At 42.7% G+C, this 27,176-nt stretch overlaps 1 protein-coding gene across 1 annotated transcript; it reads right to left on the bottom strand.

The window, feature by feature from the left end:
• Positions 1 to 342: 342 nt before the first annotated feature.
• PDIA6 (protein disulfide isomerase family A member 6) lies at positions 343 to 24,256 on the bottom strand. The gene is made up of 13 exons (XM_043469359.1): positions 24,109 to 24,256; positions 17,801 to 17,942; positions 14,399 to 14,456; positions 13,820 to 13,946; positions 11,432 to 11,538; positions 9,103 to 9,233; positions 8,583 to 8,697; positions 7,604 to 7,744; positions 6,748 to 6,832; positions 6,554 to 6,626; positions 2,286 to 2,444; positions 1,443 to 1,539; positions 343 to 813 (listed from the first exon to the last, which is right to left on the bottom strand). The coding sequence occupies exons 1-13, from the start codon at positions 24,125 to 24,127 to the stop codon at positions 745 to 747; spliced, it is 1,323 nt and encodes a 440-aa protein (XP_043325294.1). The 5' UTR covers positions 24,128 to 24,256; the 3' UTR covers positions 343 to 744.
• Between the last annotated feature and the right edge of the window lie 2,920 nt (positions 24,257 to 27,176).

Genomic DNA, 27,176 nt, shown 5'->3' with positions numbered 1-27,176 from the left:
ATATCAAAAACCTTGGGCTAAGTGTATAACCAGCTCTTTTCCCTAGTAGTTGCTGGTGATGGCCCAAAGACAAAAGACTGGGCATGGAGGGCAGTTCCCACTTGACGATCCACACTCTTTCTCATCCTTCTATATAAACTTGCTTTACCTTTCACATTTACAACTGGACCCCGGCCTGTGGGTCACAGGTAAGACCTGTGCGGCAGCAGGCATCCAGACGGTGTCACGTGAGCCACAGGTTACAGGGAGGACAAACGTCAAGGTCGTCCCTTCACAATATTAATGTACGGGCTGAATACCGCACTCTGAATTTACCATGTGGACACTGATTTCATACGTTTATTGGCATTGTCCAAAATATTGTTTTATTCTTTAATGGAAAAAAGCTATTAATATTCAAATGAAAAGGATCACATTAAAAAACTTGTATGTAAGAAACAGCCTCCAAGAACATCCAAGCAGCAAGTCAGAGGGAGGGAAAAATGCTTCAACAGCCCATCAGTTTTCTTCAAAATATTACTTGACAGGATACAACTCATTTCACTGGCTACGACAATTCATAGAATTTTTCATTGTTTTCTTGAGACGCAAAAGTTCACTGTTGCAGTGTTTTCAAATGACCAGTCAAGGGTTACTTCTCGGTTAAAAAGGCCACTGGTAGGTTCCTCAGACTGGAAAGGACGTTCCTTCACTGCAGGAAAATCTGCTCCCAAGAAAAGAAAGCTGAAGTCTTTGCGGAGCCTCTCACAACTCATCCTTCTCCAGGTCATCCAGCTCCACGTCACTCAGGTCAATGTCGTCTTCCACGGGAAGCTGTGGGACAGAAAACCACAGTCAGGCCCTGCAGGGTCTACACAGAGCCATAGGCAGGGCAACCCTGAAGTCTGATGTCTCACTTCACATGGTCAGGCCCTGCAGGGTCTATGCAGAACCACAGGGTCCCTGAAGTCTGAGGTCTCACTTCACAGAGCAGTACACTTCTAGCGGTGCTCTGAGCACAACAGCTTCTGCTCCCCCAGCTCCTGCTTTTAACCCTGCCTATCAATACAGAGCAAAAACTAACAGTGATTTAACCTGTCCTTTGAGGAGGATGGGCAGAAATGTACTGGAATATATTTAATTTCAAAGCCTGAATTTTGCACTTCTCTCAAAGTTACTGAATTCCAGGTTAAATGTTCACTTGAGGGCTAGGAGGAAAGCAACCTCAGTGAATTTCTCTGGCTGTCTTGCTCACGAACATCCAGTGCTGCACCTGATGGCAGGGAGGATGGGATGAAGGGCCTACAGGCCCGAGAAACCGACACTTCAGGGCTAGGCTCACATCAAGGTTCAGGTCTGAGGGAGAGGTCTTGGGTCACAAGCAGCGAAGATGGGTCGGGAAAGGCAGAGGCAGGACCGAAGCCCGGGGTCCTGCTCACGGCTCAGCTGCCCTCAGGACTCACCTCGCCGTCCTTGCCATCCCAAGGCTCCCTGGTGCTGATGGCAGGGAAAGCCCCGCCGCCTACAGGGGCTGTAGATCCACGCCCAAAAGACAGCTCCCTGAGGGGAAGATGAGAAGATGTGTGTTAACAACGGACGGTTGGCGCCAGTGAAGAAACAACTCTTTGCTCCTGAGAAGTACTTCACGAACTATCTTTTCCATCAGGGACAACAAGGTCACTGTGTAACAATATAATGGAATTCTTGAGGAAAGTTTTGGCAGCAGATAAAGCCAGTTACTACCAGTAATTTGAAAAACAGGGCAAACATATCTTGCCAAAAAACAAGTTAAGTAAGTAAAAAACGATCAAAGTAGATCTAGAACATGGGCTAGACCAACAATAATACTTGATTAACAAAATTCCACACTAACTTTAGAGCCCAAGAAGGTTTCTCAATGCGGCCACTCTCCATGTTCTGGGCCAGGGAGTCACTTTCCCACCATTCCCTGAACCGCTATATGGGCAGAACAGAGGGTTCCAGCAGAGGCAGGCAGACCCTGCGTGTACCTGTACCAGACGCACGCAGGCTGGTACACCAGGATGGCTCAATGCCAAGTGCACAGGATGGCAAAGGGGCCCGAGAGGAGAAAAGTGGTAGGATCACTTGCTGAGTAAAACACTTCCATTGCACAGGAAGATGACTCCAAAGCTCTAATGTATGAACATTTATTCTCCGAAATGTGAAACAGAAAATTACTCAACTTACTGCATACTCTAGAATAATCTAGTTTGGAACCATTACCACAAAAGAATCAAGTAAACATTTTGACAAAACAAAAACAACTCAAAGAAGGAAGAAGTTACCTGAGAAACTCATTAATGCCTTGCTCACTGAACGATCCCTTTAGGAGAGCAAATTTCATCTTGCGTGCGTTAATAGCTGCCATAGCAGGGTATCCAAACCCGCCGATCCCCAGCGCATTCTCTAGCTCAGATTGGGCTCCAGCTTCTGTCCACAGCCACCTAGAAAAGCAAATTGATTTTTAGGGTAAAGATCCCTTTTGAATTAATTAGAACCCGATTAGTAGACATTAATTAAAGAACAAAAGATTACACATCAAATCATTTACGGAATGAGATGGGTATAGAAAAAAATAAAAAACTAAAGATGAATTTTTTAAATAACATGTTCCAGATGTGCTCCTAAGTAACCTCGGTTCCTCTCCTGTTTCCTACACCCTAGCCCTAAATGGACTGGTCTACCTACAGGACTGTTTCTCCTCCCAGTCCCCAAAATACTGTTCAATAAACCTGATGAATTCTGTTATCTGAAATCCTATCAGTATCATTTGGGGTTATTAGTGTTCTTCGGGCATGTAACAACATTTTTTTTTAAAAAGTTAAGGCTATGTCATAATTCACACATGTAAAAAATGCTCAACCAGACTTCCTGGGTAGCACAGTAGATAAGAATCTGCCTGCCAACGCAGGGGACACAGATTCAATCCTGGTACGGGAAGATACCACATGCTGTGGAGCAACTAAGCCCGTTGTCACAACTGCTGAGTTCCAGGCTGCACCCACTGAAGCCCACGTCCCTAGGGCTCATGCTCCCCAACAAGAAAGCCACTGCAATGAGAAGGCTGCGCACTGTCAGCTCCCTCTACTCATACATGGATGAAGAGCAAGGAACCTGGGCACACGGCCTCCTGCGTGCACACGCTAAACTAACAGAGGCGGTGAAAGGCCTGTGTGAGACCTGTACCCACAGCGGAGACGGAGCACATAGAGCAGAAAGATTAAACAGTGGAAACAAGAGACAAGCTTTGTTCTGAACATTTGCCAATGTCCGGCGCGTGCTCAGAAGAGGGTAAAGAAACAGGCCTCTATTTCTGTCTTTATCTAGCCTTCAAGGTTGTGCTAGAATTCAGCTCTGTTACTAATTGTTTTTGCTTACTAGCTGAGGACTCCAACCACCATTAGAACATAATTCTTATAAGAAAAAGTGTACTGTGGTATAAATAAGATACTTGCATTGATTTGTTTCTTCCTAGGTGGTAATTATTTTTATATATTAAAAAAACACCGGAAGATGAGCCCCTCAGGTCAGCAGGAGTCCAATATGCTACGAGGGATGAGTGGAGAAATAGCTCCAGAAGGAATGAAGAGGCTGGGCCAAAGTGGAAACAACACTCAGTTGTGGATGTGTCTGGTGGTGAAAGTAAAGTCTGATGCTATAAAGAACAATATTGCATAGGCACCTGGAGTGTTAGGTCCATGAATCAAGGTAAACTGGATGCGGTCAAGCAGGATATGGCAAGATAGAACATCGACCATCTTAGGAATCAGTGAACTAAAATGGACTGGAATGGGTGAATTTAATTCAGATGACCATTATATCTACTACTATAGGCAAGGATCCCTTAGAAGAAATGGAGTAGCCCTCATAGTCAACAATAGAGTTCAAAATGCAGTACTTGGATGCAATCTCAAACAGAACAGAATGATGTCGGTTCATTTCCAAGGCAAATCATTCAACATCACAGTAATCCAAGTCTATGCCCTAACCACTAATGCCAAAGAAGCTGAAGTGGACCAGTTCTACAAAGACCTACAAAACCTTCTAGAACTAACACCCAAAAAAGATGTCCTTTTCATCACAGGGATTGGAATGCAAAAGTAGGAAGTCAAGAGATATCTGGAGTAACAGCCAAGTCTGGCCTTGAAGTACAAACTGAAGCAGGGCAAAGGCGAACAGTTTTGTCAGGAGAACACAATGGTCATGGCAAACACCCCATTCCAACAACACAAGAGACAACTCTACACATGGACATCACCAGATAGTCAACACCTAAATCAGACTGATCATCTTCTTTGCAGCCGAAGATGGAGAAGCTCTATACAGTCAGCAAAAACAAGACCGGAGGGGACTGGCTCAGATTATGAGCTCCTTATTACAAAATTCAGACTTAAATTGAAGTAGGGAAAACCACCAGGCCATTCGGCTATGATCTAAATCAAATCACTTATGATTATACAGTGGAGGTGATGAACAGATTCAAGAGATTAGATGTGGTAGACAGAGTGCCGGAAGAATTATGGATGGAGGTACTGTATAATACTGTACAGAAGGCGATGACCAAGACCATCCCTAAGAAAAAGAAATGCAAGAAGGCCAAGAGATTGTCTCAGGAGACTTTACAAATAGCTGAGAAAAGAAGCAAAACGAAAGACAAGGAAGAAAGGGAAAGACAACCCAACTGAACACAGAGTTCCAGAGACTAGCAAGGGGGAGATAAAAAGCCTCCCTAAGTGAACACTGCAAAGGAATAGAGGAAAACAATAGAATGGGAAAGACGAAAGATCTCTTGAAGAAAACTGGAGATACCAAGGGAACATTTCATACAAGGATGGGCTCAATAAAGGACAGAAACAGCAAGGACTTAACAGAATGAAGACAATGTGGCAAGAATACATAGAAGAACTATACAAAACTTTAATGACCTGGATAACCACAAGGGTTTGGTCACTCATCTAGAGCCAGACATCCTGAAGTCAAGTGGGCCTTAGGAAGCATCACTATGAACAAAGCTAGTGGAGATGATGGAATTCCAGCTAAGCTATTGCAAATCCTAAAAGATGATGCTGTGAAAGTGATGCACTTAATATGCCAGCAAATTTGGAAAACTCAGCAGTGGCCACAGGACTGGAAAAGGTCAGTTTTCATTCCAAACCCCAAAAAAGGCAATGACAAAGAATGTTCAAATCATCATACAACTGTGCTCATTTCACATGCCAGCAACATCATGTTCAAAATCCTTCAAAGGCAGACTTCAGCAGTACATGAACCGAGAACTTCCAGATATACAAGCTGGATTTAGAAAAGGCAGAAGAACCAGAGATCAAATTGCCAACACCTGCTGGATCATAGAAAAAGCAAGGGACTTCTGGAAAAAAATCTACTTCTGCTTCACTGACTACGCTAAAGCCTTTGTGTGGATCACAACAAACTGTGGAAAATTCTTAAAGAGATGGGAATACCAGATCACCTTACCTGCCTCCTGAGAAACTTGTATGCAGGTAAGAAGCAATAGTGAGGACAAGACATGGAACAAAGGACTGGTTCAGAATTAGGAAAGGAGTACGTCAAGGCTGTATATTGTCATTCTGCTTCTTTAACTTAAATACAGAGTATATCATGTGAAATGCTGGCTAGATGAATCCCAAGATGGAATCAAGATTGCAAGGAGAAGTATCAACAACATTAGACAGGCAGATATCTAAGATACCACTCTTAATGGCAGAAAGTGAAGAGGAACCAAAGAGCCTCTTCATGAGGGTAAAAGAGAAGAGGGAAAATGCTACCTTGAAACTCAATATTCAAAAAACTAAGATCATGGCATCTGGTCCCATCACTTCAAAGTGGAAACAGTGACAGATTTTATCTTCTTGGGCTCCAAAATCACTGTGAAATGTGACTTCAGCCATGAAATTAAAGGACGCTTGCTCTTTGGAAGGAAAACTATGACAAACTTAGACAACATATTAAAAAAAAAAGAGATACCACTTCACTGACAAAGGTCCATATTATCAAAGCTATGTTTTTTTCCAGTAGTCATGCAGATGTGAGAGCTGGACTAAAAGAAGGCTGAGTGCCAAAGAACTGATACTTTCAAACTGTGGTGCGTGGACAGCAAGGAGATCAAACCAGCCAATCCTAAAGGAAATCAACCCTGAAATATCACTGGAAGGACTGATGCTGAAGCTGAAGCTCCAATACCCTGGCCACCTAATGTGAAGAGCTGACTCACTGAAAAGAACCTGATGGTGGGAAAGACTGAAAGCAGGAGGAGAAGGGGATGACAGAGGATGAGATGGTTGGATGGCATCACTGACTCAATAGCCATGAGTTTGAGCAAACTCTGGGAGATGGCAGAAGGACAGGGAAGATTGGCGTACTGCAGTCCATGGGATCAGAGTTGGATGCTACTTAGCAACTGACAACAACAACAACAAAAAACACACCAAAGTGAGCAGAGGAACACAGACTATAGGAAACACTGAGGGAAACACTTTCAAGCAGCACTACAGTCTCCTTCCCAAATGATCCTGAGACAGGTTCGTTAACTCACCCCCACATTTTCTTCTTGTATTTGTCCGCCAACTTCAGAAGAACTTCCAAGTAAGAATTTCTGCCTGCAGCTCCTGATTTAAACAAAGATTTTACAGGTAAAAAGAAAGGAGTTGGTAAAGTAATTCCATCTATTAAGTGTTCTCAGAGCAGGCAGCACAGAACTAACGGAGAGCAAGCCCCCATTGGCCATACCCGTGTCAAGAATGTGGGGCAGCACGGCCACGACACAGAGCTGATGCTCCTCACACGTCTTCTTGGCAATGTCCTCGTTGATAATCTGCGGGGCCCAGAACACAAGGGGTGTTGGAAGGCCATGTGACACAGAACCCACAGGTCCGCTTGAACAGAGACTGGGTATCGTCATGCTTATTTTAGGAGAGCAAAGTAATTCAAGAGCTAGATAAGGCTCTTCCCAAATAATACTTCCTGTATGCACTATAGAAACATGAACGAGGATTCCGTTTTTATCTCTTAGCCATCTATCTGCGGTGGGGGTGAGCCATTTGTATGCAAACATGGTCTCTGAAATCAGGATGCCTGGGCACAGTCTTGCTCTGACATTTAGTTGTTTAGACAGGTAAGAAAGACATTAACATGTATTATATATTCTCATGGATTTGAGGCTTTCTTTGCCTCTCCCATATGTAAAATGGAGATAGAAACGGTATCCACCTCCAAGTGTTCATATGAGAATTAAATGAGAAAAATCTACATAAAGGAACAGTGTTCATCACATGGCCAGGTGCTCAATAAATGCTAGCTGTTATTTTGAGAATGATTAAAATTAAAGACTGGATTCAATTTCAATGATGCTAAGGTATCTTTTGCTTGCAGTGCAATTACTTTCGTACTGAAGACAAAATCAGAGAAAAGCTGCAATTTATAAGGCAAGTTTTCCCCATCTGAAAGTACAAAAACACTCTAAAGAGATCAATTTAAAAAAGAGAAAGAGCTAACTGGCAAAGACAGAAAATGTCTTTATTGCTTCAATGTTGTCTTTCATCAGACTGGAAAAGCTGTCCTTACTACAGGTGATGAAGAGGTTTACCTCAAGCAGCTCAGGAGGTGGGGCATTATCAGAAAACAGATCGAGGGCCCGGGAAACAATGTCGGATCTCGTGCGTCCCCCATCGTAATCCACAGGAGACTCGCCTTTCTGAAATATCTTGATTGTAGGGAATCCCCTAATCTATTAAAAATTAAAATTTTGTTGTTGTTTGTTGCTAAGTCATGTCTGATTCTTTGCAACCCCCATGGACTGTAGCCCACTGGGCTCCTCTGTGGTATTTCCCAGGCAAAACTAGAGTAGATTGTCATTTCCTCCTCCAGGAGATCTTTCCAACCCAGGGGTCAAACCCACATCTCCTGCATTGGCAGGTGAATTCTTTACCACTGAGCTACCAGGGAAGCCCCCAAAATAAAATATCAGAGTAGAAATCAAATTAATATTTAATAATAAATAAGATGATCTTTATGGCTAAAACTACTTTATAGGTAATTTAACGTAACAAAAACACTCCCTAGCCTGCATCAGTGTCTAAGGGGCAGCATGCAGAGGTTTGTCAGTCAGGGGATATTAACAGTCTCACTGCCAGGCTTAGTCAAATCTTATTCAAACGCTGGACATACATCAATACAGTAATATATGTGCTTGAGAACAAAGGGACCAACTTCAAAAGCTGTATTCAATTTTAATGAAGCTAAGGTACCTTTTGCTTATAGTGCAATTACTTTTGTACTGAAAGTTATGAAAAGCTGGAATTTATAAGACAAGTTTTCCCCATCTGAAAGGACAAAAGTACTGAGTAACCTGGGAAAGACTGGACTCACATTAAGCCCATAGGCAGTGCAATGCTGAAAGCAAAACCAAGAAACCTCAACAGTCTTAAGTCCCAGATTTACTAGTTAAGATAGTGAATGAGTTCATTTCTCCATTACAAAACGGCTTAACTCCTCTCCCAGCTCCTAGGGAGGCCAGGAGTACGCGATGGAGTGACAGTTGAAAGCAGCCTCCCAAGCACACTCACCCCGTATCGGCTGGCGAGAACCTGGTTCACGGTGGCATCCACAGCTGCGAGTTTCACTTTGCCTTTCGTTTGCTCTTTTACCTCTGTAGCGGCTGCGGCCCATTCTGGCTCTAGGCTACAGAAAACACCCTGCACTTTAAAAGGGTATGCCAACTCTAGGCACACATACTTTTAACTGCTGCGCACATTTCCATCCAGTCCAGTAAAATCACACTTGGGAAACACTTCGTGTGCAGCTTTATGAAAGCTATGACGCCCCACCCTCCCACATTCACTTCCCCATCCTTCATGCATCATGCCCCTCCCAAACCTGGATGCCAGCTCCCTGCTCATCTCTGAAAACATGACAGAAGAAACACTCCGCACAAATGGCTGAGGTTTCACATTCACTTAGAGCCAGAACTTTGGGGGAGAACATATTTGGGATCACCTATGACCTGATTCAGCTCTTCAGAAGTGAGCCAGGTGAACAGACTAAACGCACTGTGACTTTAAAAAGTACCTGGTACAAAGCACTTACTTTTTGCAGTGTCCACACCAGGGAGCATAAAACTCAACCATCCAAACATCTTCACTGTCAAGGACATTCTTGTCAAAGCTGTCGTCCGTCAGCTCAATCACGTCCTTCTTACTTGAACTGTCACCTCTGCCCTGTCATTTGTGACATTAAACCTTAGGTTACAACTTGGCCAAAAAGAACACTATCACCATTCTAAATATACATATAGCAATAATCAATTCTACATCTTAACAAAGTTTTGAATTCTTTCAGGTGAAAACTATTTTACTCAGATAGGGAACATTCCTTAGTATTATTATTCTTTTTACTTGGCAAACAGTATTTACTTTCAAAGAATTACCAGTACAGTCAGTATCACATGTAACATAAATCTGAACTCTACTTTTGCTACCTTCATTAAGAGAAACTCCAGTGTGGCTCACAGAACCACCTTACTAACACTTCTCATTCAGAACCATGCTGGTTCATCCTAGATACCTACAGTTCAGATAAAGTCCCTACTTACTACTTGAGAAAGCTAAAAACAACAGTTAACCCTTTTATCTTTTCAAAGCATTTTCTTTAATACTAAACCTGCAAAGCAGTCAGAATTGATATAATGCTTTCTGTTGCCTGGGCCAAAAGCCATCAGTGTTGGAAAGGCAACCTGTGCTCATTAAACGTATTAAGTTTGAGATAAAAGGCACGAAATCTCTGGTAAGCTAAGTCTGTATAAAGAAGCTACTCTTACTGGTCTCCTAGGAGTGAAGGGCCGTTTTATTATGTGTGCAGGCAGACCGTGGAGATACTGTTGGTTTGGTTCCAAACTACAGTAAAGCAAGCATCGCAATAAAGCAACTCATGAATTTCTTGGGTTTCCTGGTACACATAAAAGTTATGTTCACACTATATTGTAGCCTATAATTTTTGTACTGTAGTCTATTCAGTGTGCAATAGCACTATGTCTAAAAGACAATAAATAACTCAATTCAAAAATGTTAGTGCTAAAAAATGCTAACCCTCATTTGAGTCTATAGTGAGTCATAATTTCTTTGTAATAGTAGTATCAAAGATCACAGATCATAGATCACCATAATTAATAAAAAACTTTTGAAATACTGCAAGAATTACCAAAATGTGACAGGGTGAGCAAACACTATTGAAAAAATGGCACCAAGAGACTTGCTTGATGCAGGGTTGCCACAAATCTTTACTTTGTAAAAAATACAAAGATTTGAGAAGTGCAATACAATGAGGTGTGCCTGCATGTATCAGGAATTCAATGCCTTTTCACAAAAACCTAAGTACATCATGGTTAAAATCCACAATTCATACAAGGAGATCTAATATATCCATCTATAGAACAGGAATCTTCTTCCCTATCCAACTCTGTGTGTGTGTGTGTGTGTGTGTGTGTGTGTGTGTGCACGCATGCTCAGTTGTGTCTGACTCTTTCTGGCCCCATGGACTGTAGCCCAGCAGGCTTGCCTCTCTGTCCATGGGATTTTCCAGGCAAGAATACTGGAGTGGGTTGCCATTTCCCACTCCAGGATATCTTCCTGACTTAGGGATTAAACCAACATCTCTTGTGGCTCCTGCACTGGCAGGCATTCTTTACCACGAGCACCACCTGGGCTCTCTATCCAATTATGTATGAATAAAAACGTCCAGGGATTTCAGCCTGACTGCCACAGACACAGGCCAAGAGGCCATCCAAATTTCATCTGTGTTTGCCCTAAATTGACCTGGACAAGAGTATATCTCCCTCTCACTACTTTGGAACTATAAACATCATGGAGGCCAGAGTTCAGCTTCCAGGGCCTGAAGCTCTTCCTCTCTCGCTGTCTCCCAAACCCTTCTACTTAGGCCCGGGGCCAAGGAAGCCACTTCGGGGCCTGGTTCTTGGCCTGCAGCTCAGCTGCGGCGGACGCCCCAGGACTGACTGGCTAGGAGCAGGGACCTCAGGGGGCCGCACGAGCAGCTCTGACTCCCTCTGTAGTCGCTTGACTCAACCTCCTCTTATTATTATTATTTTTTTAAACTCAAAGTCCACCAATTTAAAACACTTTTAAAAATACTTATCTTCTTTACAGAGTTTCCCTGGTGGCTCAGCTGGTAAAGAATCCGCCTGCAATGCGGGAGACCTGGGTTCGATCCTTGGGCTGGGAAGATCCCCTGGAGAAGGGACAGGCTACCCACTCCAGTATTCTGGCCTGGGGAATTCCATGGACTAGCGCGTGGGCTCACAAAGAGTTGACACGACTGAGCGACTTTCACTTTCATGCCAAGTTTACAATCAGGCTTCAAAATCATGACACACGTTAAAAACTGACATTATACAGAGCCTTACTTGTTTTCCAGAACTGTAGCCACTGCCCCGGCCGCCAAGGCGGTCTTTCACAAGCTGGCGCAGAGCACTGAGCGCAGCGTCCACAATGGCCTCGCCAGTTCTGCCACCTGCAGGGAGACACAGCCATCAGATGAAGAGCAGTGGGCAGCCTGGGTGTCTACATCTGATGCTAGCTAAAGACTGGAACAGACATGTCTGTCAGCTTCATCCGGTGTTCAAACAGACCTAACAACTCGACTGTCTTTAAGACAGGACCAGTTTCTTCTAGGATGTATTTCCTGCTTAAACTTTACACTGGGAAAACTAATTCCTCTTCTTCAGTTTTAGGTTATTAGTGTTAACAAGGACATTCTGTTCACCCATAAATACCATCTACTATTGAGAACAGTTCACCGCAATGTCTACTGAATGTGTAACATGTACACAGATGAAAAAGGTTATCTAGTTAACAGAGTAGGATAAATTTCTAAACACAAAGTACCAAATGAGGGGAATGGAAAAAACTATTTAAATGAGATTAATGGACAGAAAAGACTGGACAAAGGGGATATGAGGCATCTGAAGCTAAGAAACTGGAAAGCAACCCACTTCCTTCTACCTTGTTTAAAACAGTTATTCTGGGCTTGAGGTTCTGTAGCTAAACTTGCTCTTAATTTCAAGCCCTGTATTTAAAACAGTGACAATAGCCTTGGGAAATTTACCAAAAGCTATGTGCTCAAGAACAAGTCAGGAGACTCCTGATTTACTCAGAAGAAAATGGACAATATATGCCTTGAGATTATCAGAGTTCAAAGGCAAAACTAATAAAATCTCTTCAGAAAGTTTTTTCTTTCTTTTTTATTAGAGTTTTCTAATCAAACTGCCCAGGAAGAGATAAAACCTTCTGAGAACACTTCAGACCTGACATTAGAAAGAAAAGACAGCACAGCAGTACTCAGAGTGTGCTCAGATCATCGTCTACTACATCCTGGCTGAGATGTAGTGACCAAGCATGTCACTTCCTAAGATAGGCAGGCAGGCAGACCTCAACACAAAAACAGCCTTCTGCTCCTTATCTACTGCAGACACCCCGCTTTCTGAGTCAGTGCCCCTCCCAACAATCTCTACCTGGAAGTACACTAAATCAAGAAACACACTAGGGAAAAAGAGAGGGTTTTCTCATTCTAGACCAAAGGCGAGCAAATTCTTCCTGCAGAAGATCCAACAGTCATTATTTTTGGCTTTGCAGGCCACACTGCTTGTAGTAACCACTTGACTCTGCTGTCTTTACTGTGGAAGTAGCCATAGACAACACCAGTGAAAAAGCATGACTGTTTTGAAAACTTATCTACAAAAATAAGCAGCAGACCAAATGCTAACCCCTGCTCTAAACATTCAATTTTCACAAATTAGCAAAATTAAAAAATTATATTCCAAAGCAGAAAAGCAGGTGTTTACTAAGAAAAACGAAACTTTGTTTTATGGAACTTTAGAGCTATCTTCAATATGATACCTATTTTATGACATCTTAAATAACAGGCAACTCTAAAAGAACAGCTGACTAAAGTAACATTTAGTCTTGAGAGTCTGGAGCCAGAGTCCTCTCCAGCTGCTTCAGTAACTCACAGCAGATACAACTCCCTCATCTATAAAAAGGAGAACATGCAGGACTTCTTCATTATTAACAGTTTAAAAGACTAAATGATAGCTTTAATAATTCAAATATTATATATGTTTACAAGACTTAAAGATTCATGGGCAAAACACTCCACAGTAATATCAACAGTTCAAACTGACTTTCCAATTACAGGACTTTCTTTTCCCACTCTTATACTCGAACTCCTAACAGTGAAGGGATGAGCAACTGGAGCAAGAAAACACTTGCAGATCTTTAAAAATACTATATAATTATAGAAACTTATTAAATAGTAAGTAACGAGTAAAGTATCTTGTTATTTAGTTGCTAAGTTGTAGTCTACTCTTTGGGACCCCGTGGAGTGTAGCCCATGAGGTTCCTCTGTCCACCGGATTCCCCAGGCAAGAATACTGGGGTGGGTTGTCATTTCCTTCTCCAGGTAAAATATTGAATAACTAGTGTTTTTTTTAAAAAAGCTAATGAGAAAAAGGAAAGCACAAAACATCACCACTCTATCATTGCTAAGGCCATGTGGTCTAAGCTAGCATAAACAATAATAATAAAAAAAACCTTTCACCTGTTTGACACGTTTAATCTCTGAGCAACTCAGAAGATGTAGGAATCACAGATCAGGAAATCCAGGCACAAGGCAGGTGAGAAACTTGCAGGCAGCAGGGCCAACAGGTTACAGAATCCCAAGTTCTCTATCTGGTCCTACCCACTCACATTAGAATTCCAACCAAGGGCATGAAGTAATTAGGAAAAGTTCTTACCCTGATAATCTTCTGGTTTGTTTTTGTTGGATCCAAAAATCTTAATGGTAGGAAATCCCTGAACACCATACTGACCCCCCAGGGACTGATGTTTGTCCGCATCAACTGCACCAACTTTGACAACATCCTGGAAACAAAGAAGGAATACCTGTTTTTCTTTCAACCAGAGCAGACTCCACAAGAACCCATCATCTGATGATGCAAACTCAGAGACAAGATAATAAAGGGCAGGGTTCCATTTGCCAACAGGATTGATGACAGCTGTAGCCTGGGAAATCAATCCTAAATGGAGGGCTGGACAACAGGCAAGTCAGCCTGTGAGGAAACCCAGCAGCTCCCAGAAATAGCCCGACTAAGCACAATTATGCCACTTCACTGGGAAATAGAATTAACAAAAATAGACAAGACAAAAATTAGAATGTACAGTATCCCCTTGTTCCCTACATAATCTTGGAAGCAGAACTAGAGTACTGGGTTTCAACATGCAAACTGACCGTCTATTTGTACATTAAGCCCATTTGCTTAAACTTATTTCAACATACACAGGTGAACATGGACATGAACATCCCAGAAACTCACTTTCAAGGCAGTTGCTGCTTTCTTCCATTCTGGTGTTAACCTCTGGCAGTGGCCACACCTTGCAGGGGATGAAAACACAAGGAAACAGTCAGTCTTTGATTCCACTTCGAGGAACACTCCCCAATGGTCTCCTGAGTGCCATGGACTGGGGGTAGGGGCTTGCAGGGAGAACAGCACTAAAAAAAGACATGATCGGCGACCAGAAGGAGCTCGCTGTTGTGATTTCACTACGATCCTTTTTTTTTTTTAATCATAATAAAAACCTTCCGAATTACTGCTGAGTTAAATTGTATTTAAACAGTTTAAACAAATACTATCATTTGTAACTCCATCCCTGAGGGGGAACATCAGTGTTTACCTTGCTGAGTGTGCCTCAAGTGTGGTCTGAGTTCTATGCCAAGCAAAATGCAGATTCTGAGGCCCCCAAGGAATCAGAGTTCCCAGAGAAGGGGTTCAGGAACCTGTCTTTAATAAGTCCCACTAGTGATTCTTCAATCTGTTAAGGTTTGATAGCCCTGATATAGTCCAGAACTTTCATTTCATAGATGAGGGGCCTGTGGGGCCCTGTGGGGCCTGCGTCTTAATGTTCTATAGCTCCCACGGCAGCTTGTGGAGTTAAAATGCACATGGAATCTCAAGTAAGGCTAAGGAGTGAAAAGCTCTGACACCACAAGGTGGTGATAAAAGAACTAGGGGAGTGAGACAGAGACACACAATACAAGGAAAACTATTCTTCATCTTTTAGGTACTAGTACTTGGAAAAAAATTACTGTGAAATGTAGCACACAGACAAGTGCTTTAAAAAAATTATATATACAGAAACCTATTATGTGTGTATCAGTCATCCAGGTTATAGGCAGCTGTATTATTTTCATCACTGTATAATAATACCCATGTATGAAGACAGCATAGGTAGTTTAACTACAGGTGACTTTTTCCTTTTTTAAAGGAAGTCAATTTTCTTCTAATTAGGTCTCTAAGCACCTAATGAGCCAATGACACGTGCCAGCACCATGAAGCACATTCTTCACACAGGATTTCATTTCATCAGCACAGCCACCCTGCAGGCAGGCCTTGTGGTCATTTTCATTCTACAGATGATGAAACAGAGCCTGAGAAGCTCCAGTGTCACCCAGTGACGGAGCTGCCCGACAGGTCTTCCTGACTCCAGATCCCACGCTCTTAGTCAGTATGTAACATCACCTTCCATGGGGGCCTAAGCATAATCCAATAGTTTAGAAGTCAAGATCTTTCAGCAAAGTGCCCTGAAATGCTGCTTCTACCCACTACCTACACAGTATATTTTGCTATTCAGGTAAGCTACTTTGAAATCTACGAGTCAAAATTTTATAGGACTTTGTGCCTCTTTAATTTCAATTTATTCTAATGAAGGAAGAACTTAAATCAGAGATTGTCAGAGTACATACACCCTGTAATTTCAATGTTAAGCAATGTAAAGACAGATCAAAATGCCACAAATATAAATATAGCAGCACACCTATAACTCAGGGGTTTTTCACTGGGGTCCACGGATCCCCAAAGGGCTAATGGACAAAACTTAAGGGCTCTGTAAGCTTTGATGGGGAGAAAATCCTCTATTTTCATTAACCTATAATTAAAATTTAGGATTTCTTTCAATTATAAACAGTAAAAACATATCATAGTGGGTTAGTACTTGTGACTCTGTCAAAAATAAAAATCACAGCTATTTTCTCACCACCACTATTGTTGGTGCAAGTATCTTTCAACATCATTTATGTTCATCACTATTTCAGAATTATGATAGCTAGCTGTTAAAATCTACTGCTGGACCTTGGTATTTATAGTCCCTGTAAATGAGGACTACAAAACCATATCAAGATTTACTTTGATAGTTTAATAATCTTTTTCCATTATTTCAGGTTTCCTTTGTGATCCCATAGCTTTTATTCTATGCATGTAAAGCCTTTATTCTAAGGAGGAACTCATAGTCTTGGCCAAGCTGCCAAAGTTCAAACACACCGAGAGGTTAAAAGCACACTCTCTAATGAGACATTCTCTCATCCAGGACACTATGAAGCACAATTTTGCCAGTTAACAATAATAATTAACTACTTGATCCAGAATCTTCTCAAGCATGCTGACTGGTTTTGTTTTGAAATGAAGTATATTTTCATATACTGCAGCTCCCCCAAAACAAGGTAAATTACTAATGCCATAAATGACAAAAAATATCAAACTTGTAAAAGCTGCATACAAAGGCATTCAACAATATGAAGCCTGTACAACTGCCATTTGTACCTTTATTAAAATGAATGAACGAACCTATAAAGAATTCTTATTTGGATAACAAAGAAAAAACAAAAGGAATTAAAAAAAAGGCATTAAGATGAATAGTATTTTCATAATGTGGTAACAAACTTTTAAAGTAAAGGATTTTACCATGATTTGCTACACTGAACTGGTACTCCATTTCTAAAACTGTTTTCTTTTTCCAAAGAAAACACTGAAAAGCAATAAAGGAAAACCTTTCATCAGGCATTCCCTAAAAAGAGCCGGCTCAAGGACAGTCTGTAAGAGTTCCACTCACTACCCGCCCTCTGGACCTCAAGTCAGCACACAGCTCACCTGCAGATACTGCTGGTGGTGCTCCATCTCCTCTCAGACACTTGGCACCCGCAGTTTGTAGCAGTGACAGTCTCACGCCTATTCTGCACCGACTGCATTGATCTGTTTCTACATGTCTATTTGTTGGGGCTTCGGTTTGGTTTTCATTAAGTATTTTAACAATATAAACGATCAGTGCAATACTGTGTATTTTGACTGTGTAGATGACCCTTGAATAATGAGAGTTACAGATGCTGCTGACCCACTCGCCGCAGTCAAAAATCCACATATAACTTTATAGTCAGCCCCTGTATCCACAGACTCAACCACAGTGAACTGTGTAACAATGGAGTACGAATTTGCTGGGGAAAAAAAAAGCCCACGTTTAACTGACTTGTGCAGTTGTAACCTGTGCTGCTCAAGGGTCAACTGGATGAAACCGTGCACTGTTCATTTCAAAGGGAACTACATCTTCACTGCAGAAGGTTTCTTTTTTCCCCCGGAAGTGCGTCTTCCTAAAATTCCTTCTTTCTTGCAACTATTAGCTACTTCCAGCATTTTTTCGTAACTGACTCAAACTCTGCACCCTTTAATAGTCAATCAACCCTTTCCCTGTTATGTCTGTTACTTTTTACCATTATGAGATTTCTTTTCATTATCATTACCTGGATGTGTCCTCTACCTCTTTTAAACAATCAGTAAATTAGGTAAACAAGATGGCTAAATAAAATCACATTTTTATTATACATAGTATAGTATTTTTCCTAATTTTATAAAGTACCATAAATAACCGACAACTAATTTATAATTACTTACCATGGAGCATAGAATTCTACAAGCCACAAACTGTCACTCTGAATAACTTCTCGGTTGAAGTTTGAGGGGGTTAATTCAATTACATCATCACTAGACGAATACAGACCATTAACTGTTATAAAGAGGGTACAGCTCATCAGACCTGGAATGACAAGAAACATACCATCAACAGCAGGGTTCATGCTCTGACTGGAAAAGTCCTTTTCAACTAACCAAGGCCGTTCATAGAGGACAGCCTGGGTCAGCTCTCTCCTAACCCCCTCCCTCCACTCCCCCACTTTCAGCCTGGCTACTCTTGGAGCCCCTGGGATTTTACTCTCTCTGGGACAGTGCTGAACAAGAAGGGAGCAGACGGCCCACACCCCCATCTCTTGAGCTGTGTTGGGAACAGATTTAAATACTATTCTTAGTGCTTTCGCTACGCTAACACCTTCATTCTGTACAACCACACTCTATGAGGCAGGACTATTACTGCCATCTTCTGGGCAAGGGTGCTGAAAAACTGGGACGTTCCATTCAACTCTGAAACCCTGGATAATCCACCCACTATTTCTTGCATTATTCAGATGCATTATTAGCATGCTATCTTTATTAAAGCTTTTTGATGGGAAAAATAATTATTTGACTCTTCGACTAGACTGTGACTCTCTTAAGGACAATGATTTTTTTTTTTTTTTTTTTTTTATTAGTTGGAGGCTAATTACTTCACAACATTTCAGTGGGTTTTGTCATACATTGATATGCATCAGCCATAGATTTACACTTATTCCCCATCCCGATCCCCCCTCCCACCTCCCTCTCCATCCGATTCCTCTGGGTCTTCCCAGTGCACCAGGCCGGAGCACTTGTCTCATGCATCCCACCTGGGCTGGGGATCTGTTTCACCATAGATAGTATACATGCTGTTCTTTTGAAACATCCCACCCTCACCTTCTCCCACAGAGTTCAAAAGTCTGTTCTGTATTTCTGTGTCTCTTTTTCTGTTTTGCATATAGGGTTATCGTTACCATCTTTCTAAATTCCATATATATGTGTTAGTATGCTGTAATGTTCTTTATCTTTCTGGCTTACTTCACTCTGTATAATGGGCTCCAGTTTCATCCATCTCATTAGGACTGATTCAAATGAATTCTTTTTAACGGCTGAGTAATGTTTCCATGGTGTATATGTACCACAGCTTCCTTATCCATTCATCTGCTGATGGGCATCTAGGTTGCTTCCATGTCCTGGCTATTATAAACAGTGCTGCGATGAACTGGGGTGCACGTGTCTCTTTCAGATCTGGTTTTCCTCAGTGTGTATGCCCAGAAGTGGGATTGCTGGGTCTACTGGCAGTTCTATTTCCAGTTTTTAAAGGAATCTCCACACTGTTCTCCATAGTGGCTGTACTAGTTTGCATTCCCACCAACAGTGTAAGAGGGTTCCCTTTTCTCCACACCCTCTCCAGCATTTATTGCTGTAGACTTTTGGATAGCAGCCATCCTGACTGGCGTGTAATGGTACCTCATTGTGGTTTTGATTTGCATTTCTCTAATAATGAGTGATGTTGAGCATCTTTTCATGTGTTTGTTAGCCATCTGTATGTCTTCTTTGGAGAAATGTCTGTTTAGTTCTTCTGGCCCATTTTTTTGATTGGGTCATTTATTTTTCTGGAATTGAGCTTCAGGAGTTGCTTGTATATTTTTGAGATTAATCCTTTGTCTGTTTCTTCATTTGCTATTATTTTCTCCCAATCTGACGGCTGTCTTTTCACCTTACTTATAGTTTCCTTTGTAGTGCAAAAGCTTTTAAGTTTCATTAGATCCCATTTGTTTATTTTTGCTTTTATTTCCAATATTCTGGGAGGTGGGTCATAGAGGATCTTGCTGTGATTTATGTCGGAGAGTGTGGACAATGATTTTTTAAGTATCTTTCTTGCTACTAACATTATCCATGGCACATCATCAGGCACTCAAAAGCACTGCTGGATGAACTCTGAATGTTCACGTGAACAACTGACAAAGGGAGGGCAGACAGTCTACTGCATTATTAACAGTTTAGCCACCTTGCGGACATAATTTCTTTCTCTGGCTACTCATATGCCACCTAGGTCACAATTTCATACGCTTACTTTGTAGACAGGATTTAGATTTCATGTGGAACTTTTAAAATAATCCAATGGTAAACTTCTTTGAGGAGTGTATACTGATGTCAATTGTTCTATTGCTCAATCCTCCACCTTACACCTACTAAGGCATTCTGAACTTTCAAATCACTTTCAAATACATTGGATCCACTTGATTTTTCACAGCACTACTAACTAGAACGTGGGAATCATCCTAATTTTGGAAACAAGGGCAGATAGAGATCAAATGGCCCATCTACAGTCACACCTAAAACTGGTGGAGCATCTCTATTTTCAAGCTCTATCAATTAAACCATGTTGTCTTTTCAGCACTCAAGATAAAAAGGTTCAGTACGCCATGGGCATGAATAACAATTACACTGTTTTGAGAACACTGCATCTGAATTACATATATGACTAGCATGGTAAGAACTTCACCGTGAACTCTACCACACTGTAGGAACTTCACTGTGAACTCTACTAACAGTGATGTGATGCCACTAAAGGTTATCATGCAATGGGTATGATCAGATTTGCTTTCTATAGAGTCTTCTGGCTGCAATGTGAACAGGGGAAGGAGAATTATCAGGAAGAGTGGTTTCACATAAACCGAGGGAAAGATGAAATGAACTACAGTAACAAAGGCTACCAGGAGGTCAAGTAGCCAAGACTGAAAACTGCCTACTGGATATATATTGACAGAGAGGTCCCCGGGGCCCCCGGCGGTCGTGGTAGAGAAGTGAAAGTAAGCAGCAGTCAGGCTGCACAAGGTTGGAAACAGCAGGAGGGAACAAGCTGGTGAAAATAATAAGTATCTCTTTAAACAGGTTTCTTATAAAGAGCAGGAGACACCAAGTCAATGTGGGATACAAGGAAGGTTTCAAGGATGGAAGTGATTTGAGCATGAAGGGAAGAAATATGTGGAGCAGCAGAGGCTACTACAGGGAATAATGGAACAAAATGCCTGAATTACAAGGAAGGGAGTAAACCCAGAGTCAGAGAGAGGGGTATCTTGCCACAGGATGAACTCCTCTTCCATTTCAAGAGGTGGGGAACCGTGAGTGTGGACGGAGGTTAGGCCAACCAAAGAGAAGCTCCCTTTATAACTGCAGGCCAACACAGCAGCCACTAGCCACACGGGGCTCCCCCAAAGGGAGGCGTGCTGGAGGTGTAAAAAGCATACTGAATTGCAAAGACTTGATAGAGGAAAAGAGCAAATTATCTCGTTAGTATTTTTGATATTGATTTCCTCTTGAGATAATTTAGATATACTGGATAAATAAATATATATTAAAATTAATCTCACCTACTTTTTGTCTTTTAAATGTGGCTACCAGAAAATTTTAAGTTACCACATAAATTAAGCATTATATTTCTATTGGGTGGTACTGCTTAATAATCTTTGCTGCAGAAAAGATTAGAATTGGACACATTCACTAAAGCAAGTAAATCAAGAACCTAAGTAGAGACCATCCTAATTGTCAGTAAGCTTGAGAATAAAACTGATCTTGGAAAATCTTCTATGGATTTTTAAAATATATTTATCTTCTCTAAAGAAAAAAATTTGTATGAATTGTTATTTATTCAATACCTTGAGCTCCTTGCAAAATTTTCAAAAATAAGAAAAAAAAAAAACTATCAACAGTCCTGCTAGAATGAATTATTAATATTTTGGTAGATATTGTAACTGACATCTTTCTACATCATACAGAGATTTAAAATTTTATATAAATGTCCTCTTATTATACATTCCCTTTTGTAACTTTTTTCACTCAAAATAAGTTACATTTTCTACATAAGTAGCCCCCATGTAACCATTTTTAATGGCTGTATCATGTTCCTAATCCACTACTGACATAATTTGATGGTGTCCATATTTTTTTTTCTATTAAGAGGCCAGTGCTAAAAATTCTATTTATTCTCAAATAAATTTGATTATTTCCTTAAGAAAAAAAATCTTACAAGGGGGATGGAGTATGGCTACCATTTTTATATATGTACCTGTTCAACTAGCCTCCAAAAATTGACATCTCAACTAAAAATAACACTTATAAGACACTACGAACCGTTAACTCATTTACTCTACATGGTATGTATCATCATGCCCATTTTCAGGCCAGGAAATGGAAACACAGAAAAGGTAACTTGCTTAAGGCCACATAACTAAAGAGGAAATAGGTACCCATCCCCAAATCTTAACCAAAGGACTGAACCCTGCAGGAGTAAACCCCAGAAGGGGCGTTCTACAGACTGTGCAGGGGAATCAGGTTCCTCTCTTCTGTCAATCGGGAAGAGCAATGAAGAAGGCACTCTCCTCTTCATGCTGTTCCAAGCAGGTTGGAGTCATTACAGGATGTTTTAATGACTGTTTCACTCATTAAACAGTGATTTTTGTTCAACTGTTCATCTCAGGAATGTGGTACGAAGATGGGCATGCCTAATGACACTCAGTATAACATAAACTTCAGCTTTTTTTTCCCTCTAGTAATGCTGCTGGACTTTTCTAACTTTCTATAAAGTGGCCTGGATCTCACAAAAGCACCCCCCCCCCTTTTAATGGCTATCAATGGAAATGTCTTGATTAAGGTTCAAGAAGTAAATTCTTTAAGAGGCAGTAAGACCTAGTAGGGTTAGAAGGAAATCAAACAGGCTACTCCAAAAGCATTAAAAGGTGCACAAAATCCAACAGCAATAACAGCAGTCAGTAACTAGCCCCTACAAAAACCCTCAGCCCACTTAAAATTATAAGAGTAGGTCAATGTTGATCCATAATGATTTGTTTCTAAAATTCACATGGTCATTCCACTCACTGATAATGAGCACCAATGGGAAACTGGAATATCCAAGTGTCTAGAAGCTTTGTGAGCAGATGGTTTTGCCATCTGTGGCCTCCCATTATTCCTCAACAATAATTAAGGATGCTATAAATCTACATCAGTAACCTCTCTGTACCTCACCTGCTAGCAAGAGTACATGGTCTCAAAAAAGTCATCTAGAAACCGAGAGGGGCCCCAAAAGGCTGACTACCTTAAAATAGACGCTTTCAGAGCCCTGCCTGAATTCACTTGCAGGCAACTAAACAGAGACTAAGTTCTTCGCTCCTCATCTATTCTCCCTACAGTAATAGGGCAAATATTTCTATCTTGCTTTCTCTCTTTAGATATATATATATATACACAAACTCCTTAATCCCGAGAACAATGCTAGGGAGGACAAGCCCAGAGTGGTTAAGTAACTAGCTCCCAAGTCACCCAGCTAGTAGATTCGGGGGACTGAGGCTGGGACCCAAACCTTGCTCTCTGGACCAGCGTGCTCAGGTACCCACTGTTACAGCGCCTCGATTGGGACCAAGAGGGCCAAGGGAAGGAAGGGGATCCTCCATCTCACTATTGAAGTCGCTAAGACATTTACCTTAGTCTGGGTTCGACTTAGTTCTGAAAAGTTCAATCACATCTAAAGCGCTCTTGCATCGTGAAACCCGCTTTAAGAAGGTACTGCTGCCTTTGAAGGAAACTTCTGATCGATTTCAGGGCTGGGTTTTGATATTTCAGGTTTTTCACAAGTGGGAATTCCATAAGACAGGTGGTGAGGGCAAGCTGCAGTATGAGGAGCCCGTGACTTCCCCCGAACACTCGAGGCCCAGAACAAGGTCTCCCTTCCAGGTGCCCCCCTCCCCCCAATCCCAATACCCAGCCACGGTCAGGGACGAGCCATAGTCGGTCTCAGGGGGCTCGATCGCAGCTCCTGGCCTTCGCTCACATCCGCCCGCCCCTTCACAAGAGCCCGGCGTCCGGCACTTGGCCCCGGCTCGGGGCTGTCCCCAGTTCCCCGGGTTCGAGCCCAGCCTCGAGGCTCCCTCGCGCACACGCTCCACTCCCCACCTCCGCCCAGGTGGGATGCGGTCGCCCCCGGCCAAGGGCTCCCTCACTTCCCCGCGCGCCCCACGCGTCTGCTGGAGAGCCAGCGCGGGGGGGGGGGGGGAGGGGGAAGCTCCGGTCAAGGACAGTCTCAGCTCGCGGAGCTCCCCCACCGCCCCCGGGGCTGCCTCTGCGGCATCCTCCGCGAGGACCCGGCCCGCGACCCTCTTAGCCAGCGCGGGGCCCGGGCAAGGCCAGGCGCCCGCTTGCTCCCCGGGCCGCGGGCCTCTCAAGCTGTTCCCCTCACCTCACCCCCCGGCCTCCCGGACGAGGAGGCCCAAGCCTACCTAGCACCAAGCGAGCCATGCTGAGCGCCCGCGCCGCCACACACTCTAGCCTCCGCCTCACCGCCGCACCGCGCCGCACCCCCACCGCCCCTCGTACCGCCCTCGGCTCGCGAGGTAAGCGCGGGGCGGGGCGACAGGGGCGGGGCGGCAGGGGTGGGCCGGAAGACGCTCGCCAAGCCGTGGCTGCGGCTTATTGGTCCCGGCAGACTTCGCTTATTTGCATAGCCAATGAGAGGCGGCCGGGTAGAGGTTACCGGTTTGGGTTTTTGCGGGGGCGGGGCGACGGGCGGAAGGAGGGACTAGCTGGGGGGCGGGGCAGACCAGCCTGTCCGCCCCGCCCCCCACCCTTGTCGCTCACGTACCCACAGCCCTGCTTTTCCGTACTTGTTCTTTCTGGGAGTAAAGTACTTAGTGTTGTCTCTCTCTCTAGGCTCCTTACGGTTCTGTCTTTTTCCCACTCGCTTCTAACCAGTCCCTTTCCTTCCTTCATCCATTGCTTCCCTCTACCCCCCTAATCCTCCACCCGTCACCCTCTTTGTCCCCAGGGAGGAAAAGTTTCTTTGGGCCCTCAACGCATCTACGACCTTATTAAAAACGACATATTAATTTTTTTCACTCGTTGTGCCTGAACAAGTATTCAGTTATAAAGAAAACACTTGCTAAGCACACACTGTCTAGAACATAATTCAACAAGTATTCATTTTGTTGAATTACTTTAACAGTTCCCACGACCAGGGCAAAAGACTGCTAAGTTTTTCACAGACTTGCCCTCAGTTCTCTGTGGAAACCCTGTGGGGGTGAAGCCTCACGACTCCTCATTTGCAGGGTTTACTTCCTCCTCCAGGGAGGGACCCTAGCAATGAGTTTACATGGTCATGTGTTTTGTAAAATTTGCAAAAGTGAAATATTTTAAGCATTACAGGTTAAGATCTCTGCATCTTTCCACTCTGATTTCCTCTCTTACGTTTAGAGCACACTCAAGCATTTTGGTTTTGTATTACTAATGTTTATTTCTCTGTAATGCTTAGTGCATGAAACAGCTCTGATTTTGGCCAAAGCATTTATGGGATCTGGGAGTAGTGGAGGCTGGTAGGGCTTCCTGGAGGAAGTGGCACTGTAGCTGAGTCTGGAAGGAGAAAGTCTGTCAAGGCACAGAGAGCAAAGGGAGTGATGAGGACACAGAGGGGTGAACAGACGCCATGAATAGGAAGCTGGCAGCAAAAGCCAGATGAAGGGGTGGTGCTACGGGCTGTTGGACATGGTTAGACTTTAAGATCACATGTAGACTGAGCCATGTAGATTCCTGAATTTGGATTCTGTAAGATCTCTTTGGGTTTATTGATGCTTTTGTAAAATCTAGGATTTGGCATATTGGGGTAAATTTTAGGGAAAACTCTGAAATCCCAGTGGCTTCTACCAAAATGGTTTGTTTCTTACTCTTATTGGGGAGCAGCTTTCCCTGTGGTGATTCAGGGACTCTGGGTCCTCACACCCTACAAAGACACTGTCCTCTAAAACATGTGCTTTCAATAAGGGAAATACTGCCCCAGGGGGCAAAATTGGATCTTGGCACAGAATAATGAGAAAATCTTAGATATTACCAGGGCCACAGTACAGAAACAGAAATTTCATGGGAGAGAAGAGATTAGGAGAAGCAACATCTAAAAGTTCTCCTTAGGGGTTATTGTTGTTCAGTAGCTAAGTTGTGAGGACCCTTTGTGACCCCATGGACTGCAGCACACCAGAGGGGGTGATGAAGAAAAACCAAGTAAAGAAACAGTGCTCTAGAACAGGGCTGTCCAACAGAAATATAACGTCAACCACGACCACAAATGAAATTCAAAAAATTTTAGGAGCCATCTTGAAAAGGTAAAAGAAGAGATTAATTGTAACAATACAGTTTAACCCTAAATATTCCAAATTTTATCATTTTAACATGTAATCATGAAAAAATGATTGATGAGCTACTGACATTTTTTTCATACTAAATATTTGAAACCCAGTGTATATTTTATGTTTGAGTGTGCATGCTCAGTTGCTTCAGTCATGTCCAACTCTTTGCGACCCCATGGACTGTAGTCCACCAAGCTCCTTTGTCCATGGGATTCTCCAGGCAAGAATACTGGAGTGGGTTACCATGTCCTCCTCCAGGGGATCTTCCCCACTCAGGGGCTGAACTGGCATCTCCTGTGTCTCCTGCATTGCAGGTAGATTCTTACGCACTGAACCACCTGGGAAGCCCATATTTTATGCTTACAGCACATCTAAAGTTAGGGTGTCTGGATGATGTGTCAATCCCATGTCAGGAAGTGAGTCCTCATGGTGTAGAGCTCAGGAATTAAAAAGAAGAACTATCCTCTCTACACCAAAACTCCCAGTGTACAAGGTTGGGACAGGATAGGACAATCATAATAAATGGCCCGTTTCAGAAAGGAAAGTGGTAGGAGATACAGAGAGCTCCCTGGTTTAGGGCCATTCTGAAATCCTGATGGGTGGACACTGGAAGGAGGCTTTGGTTACAGGTGCAAACAAAGGAAAAATTCACTGTTCACTCACTCATTCACTCAACGATATTTACTGAATATCCCCTTATTTCCAGCACATTGGTAGGTCCTGGGGGTACTAACATAATGAAGAGCTGTTCCTTGCCCAAAGGAGCACACAGTCCAAAGTGGAAGGCAGGTCAATGAAAAGTTACAGTGAAGGTACATACAGAGAGTTCTCTGGGGTCATGATATGAGCCGTCGGTCTGCTCTGCTTGAAAGAGTCCAATGTGGAAGAGGGTTCCTGGCATGGCAAGAGATGTTCCAGGCGAGGGCAGATTCATGACCAAAAGCACAGAAGTGGAGAAGTACGTGGTGCGTAGAGAAACCTGACCGGCCCTCCATAGCAGGTTGACTGGGACCAGTCTCAACAGTGACACTTTTATCAAAACTATGAGTTTTAAGGACAAAAGATTAAAGCATTTTACATAACTAAATTTCTTGAATTCTAAAACTTTGGGTCGACATTCTGTAGGGCTCTTTAGGTGCTCAGCAGTTAAGGATGGAGCTTTCCAGCATTGGGTG

The sequence above is a fragment of the Cervus canadensis genome, chromosome 5 (assembly GCF_019320065.1).
Source record: "Cervus canadensis isolate Bull #8, Minnesota chromosome 5, ASM1932006v1, whole genome shotgun sequence".
In the NCBI taxonomy this organism is placed as follows: Eukaryota; Metazoa; Chordata; class Mammalia; order Artiodactyla; family Cervidae; genus Cervus; species Cervus canadensis.
Note: the sequence above shows the minus strand (reverse complement) of the source record. Positions and strands in the feature narration are given on the sequence as shown.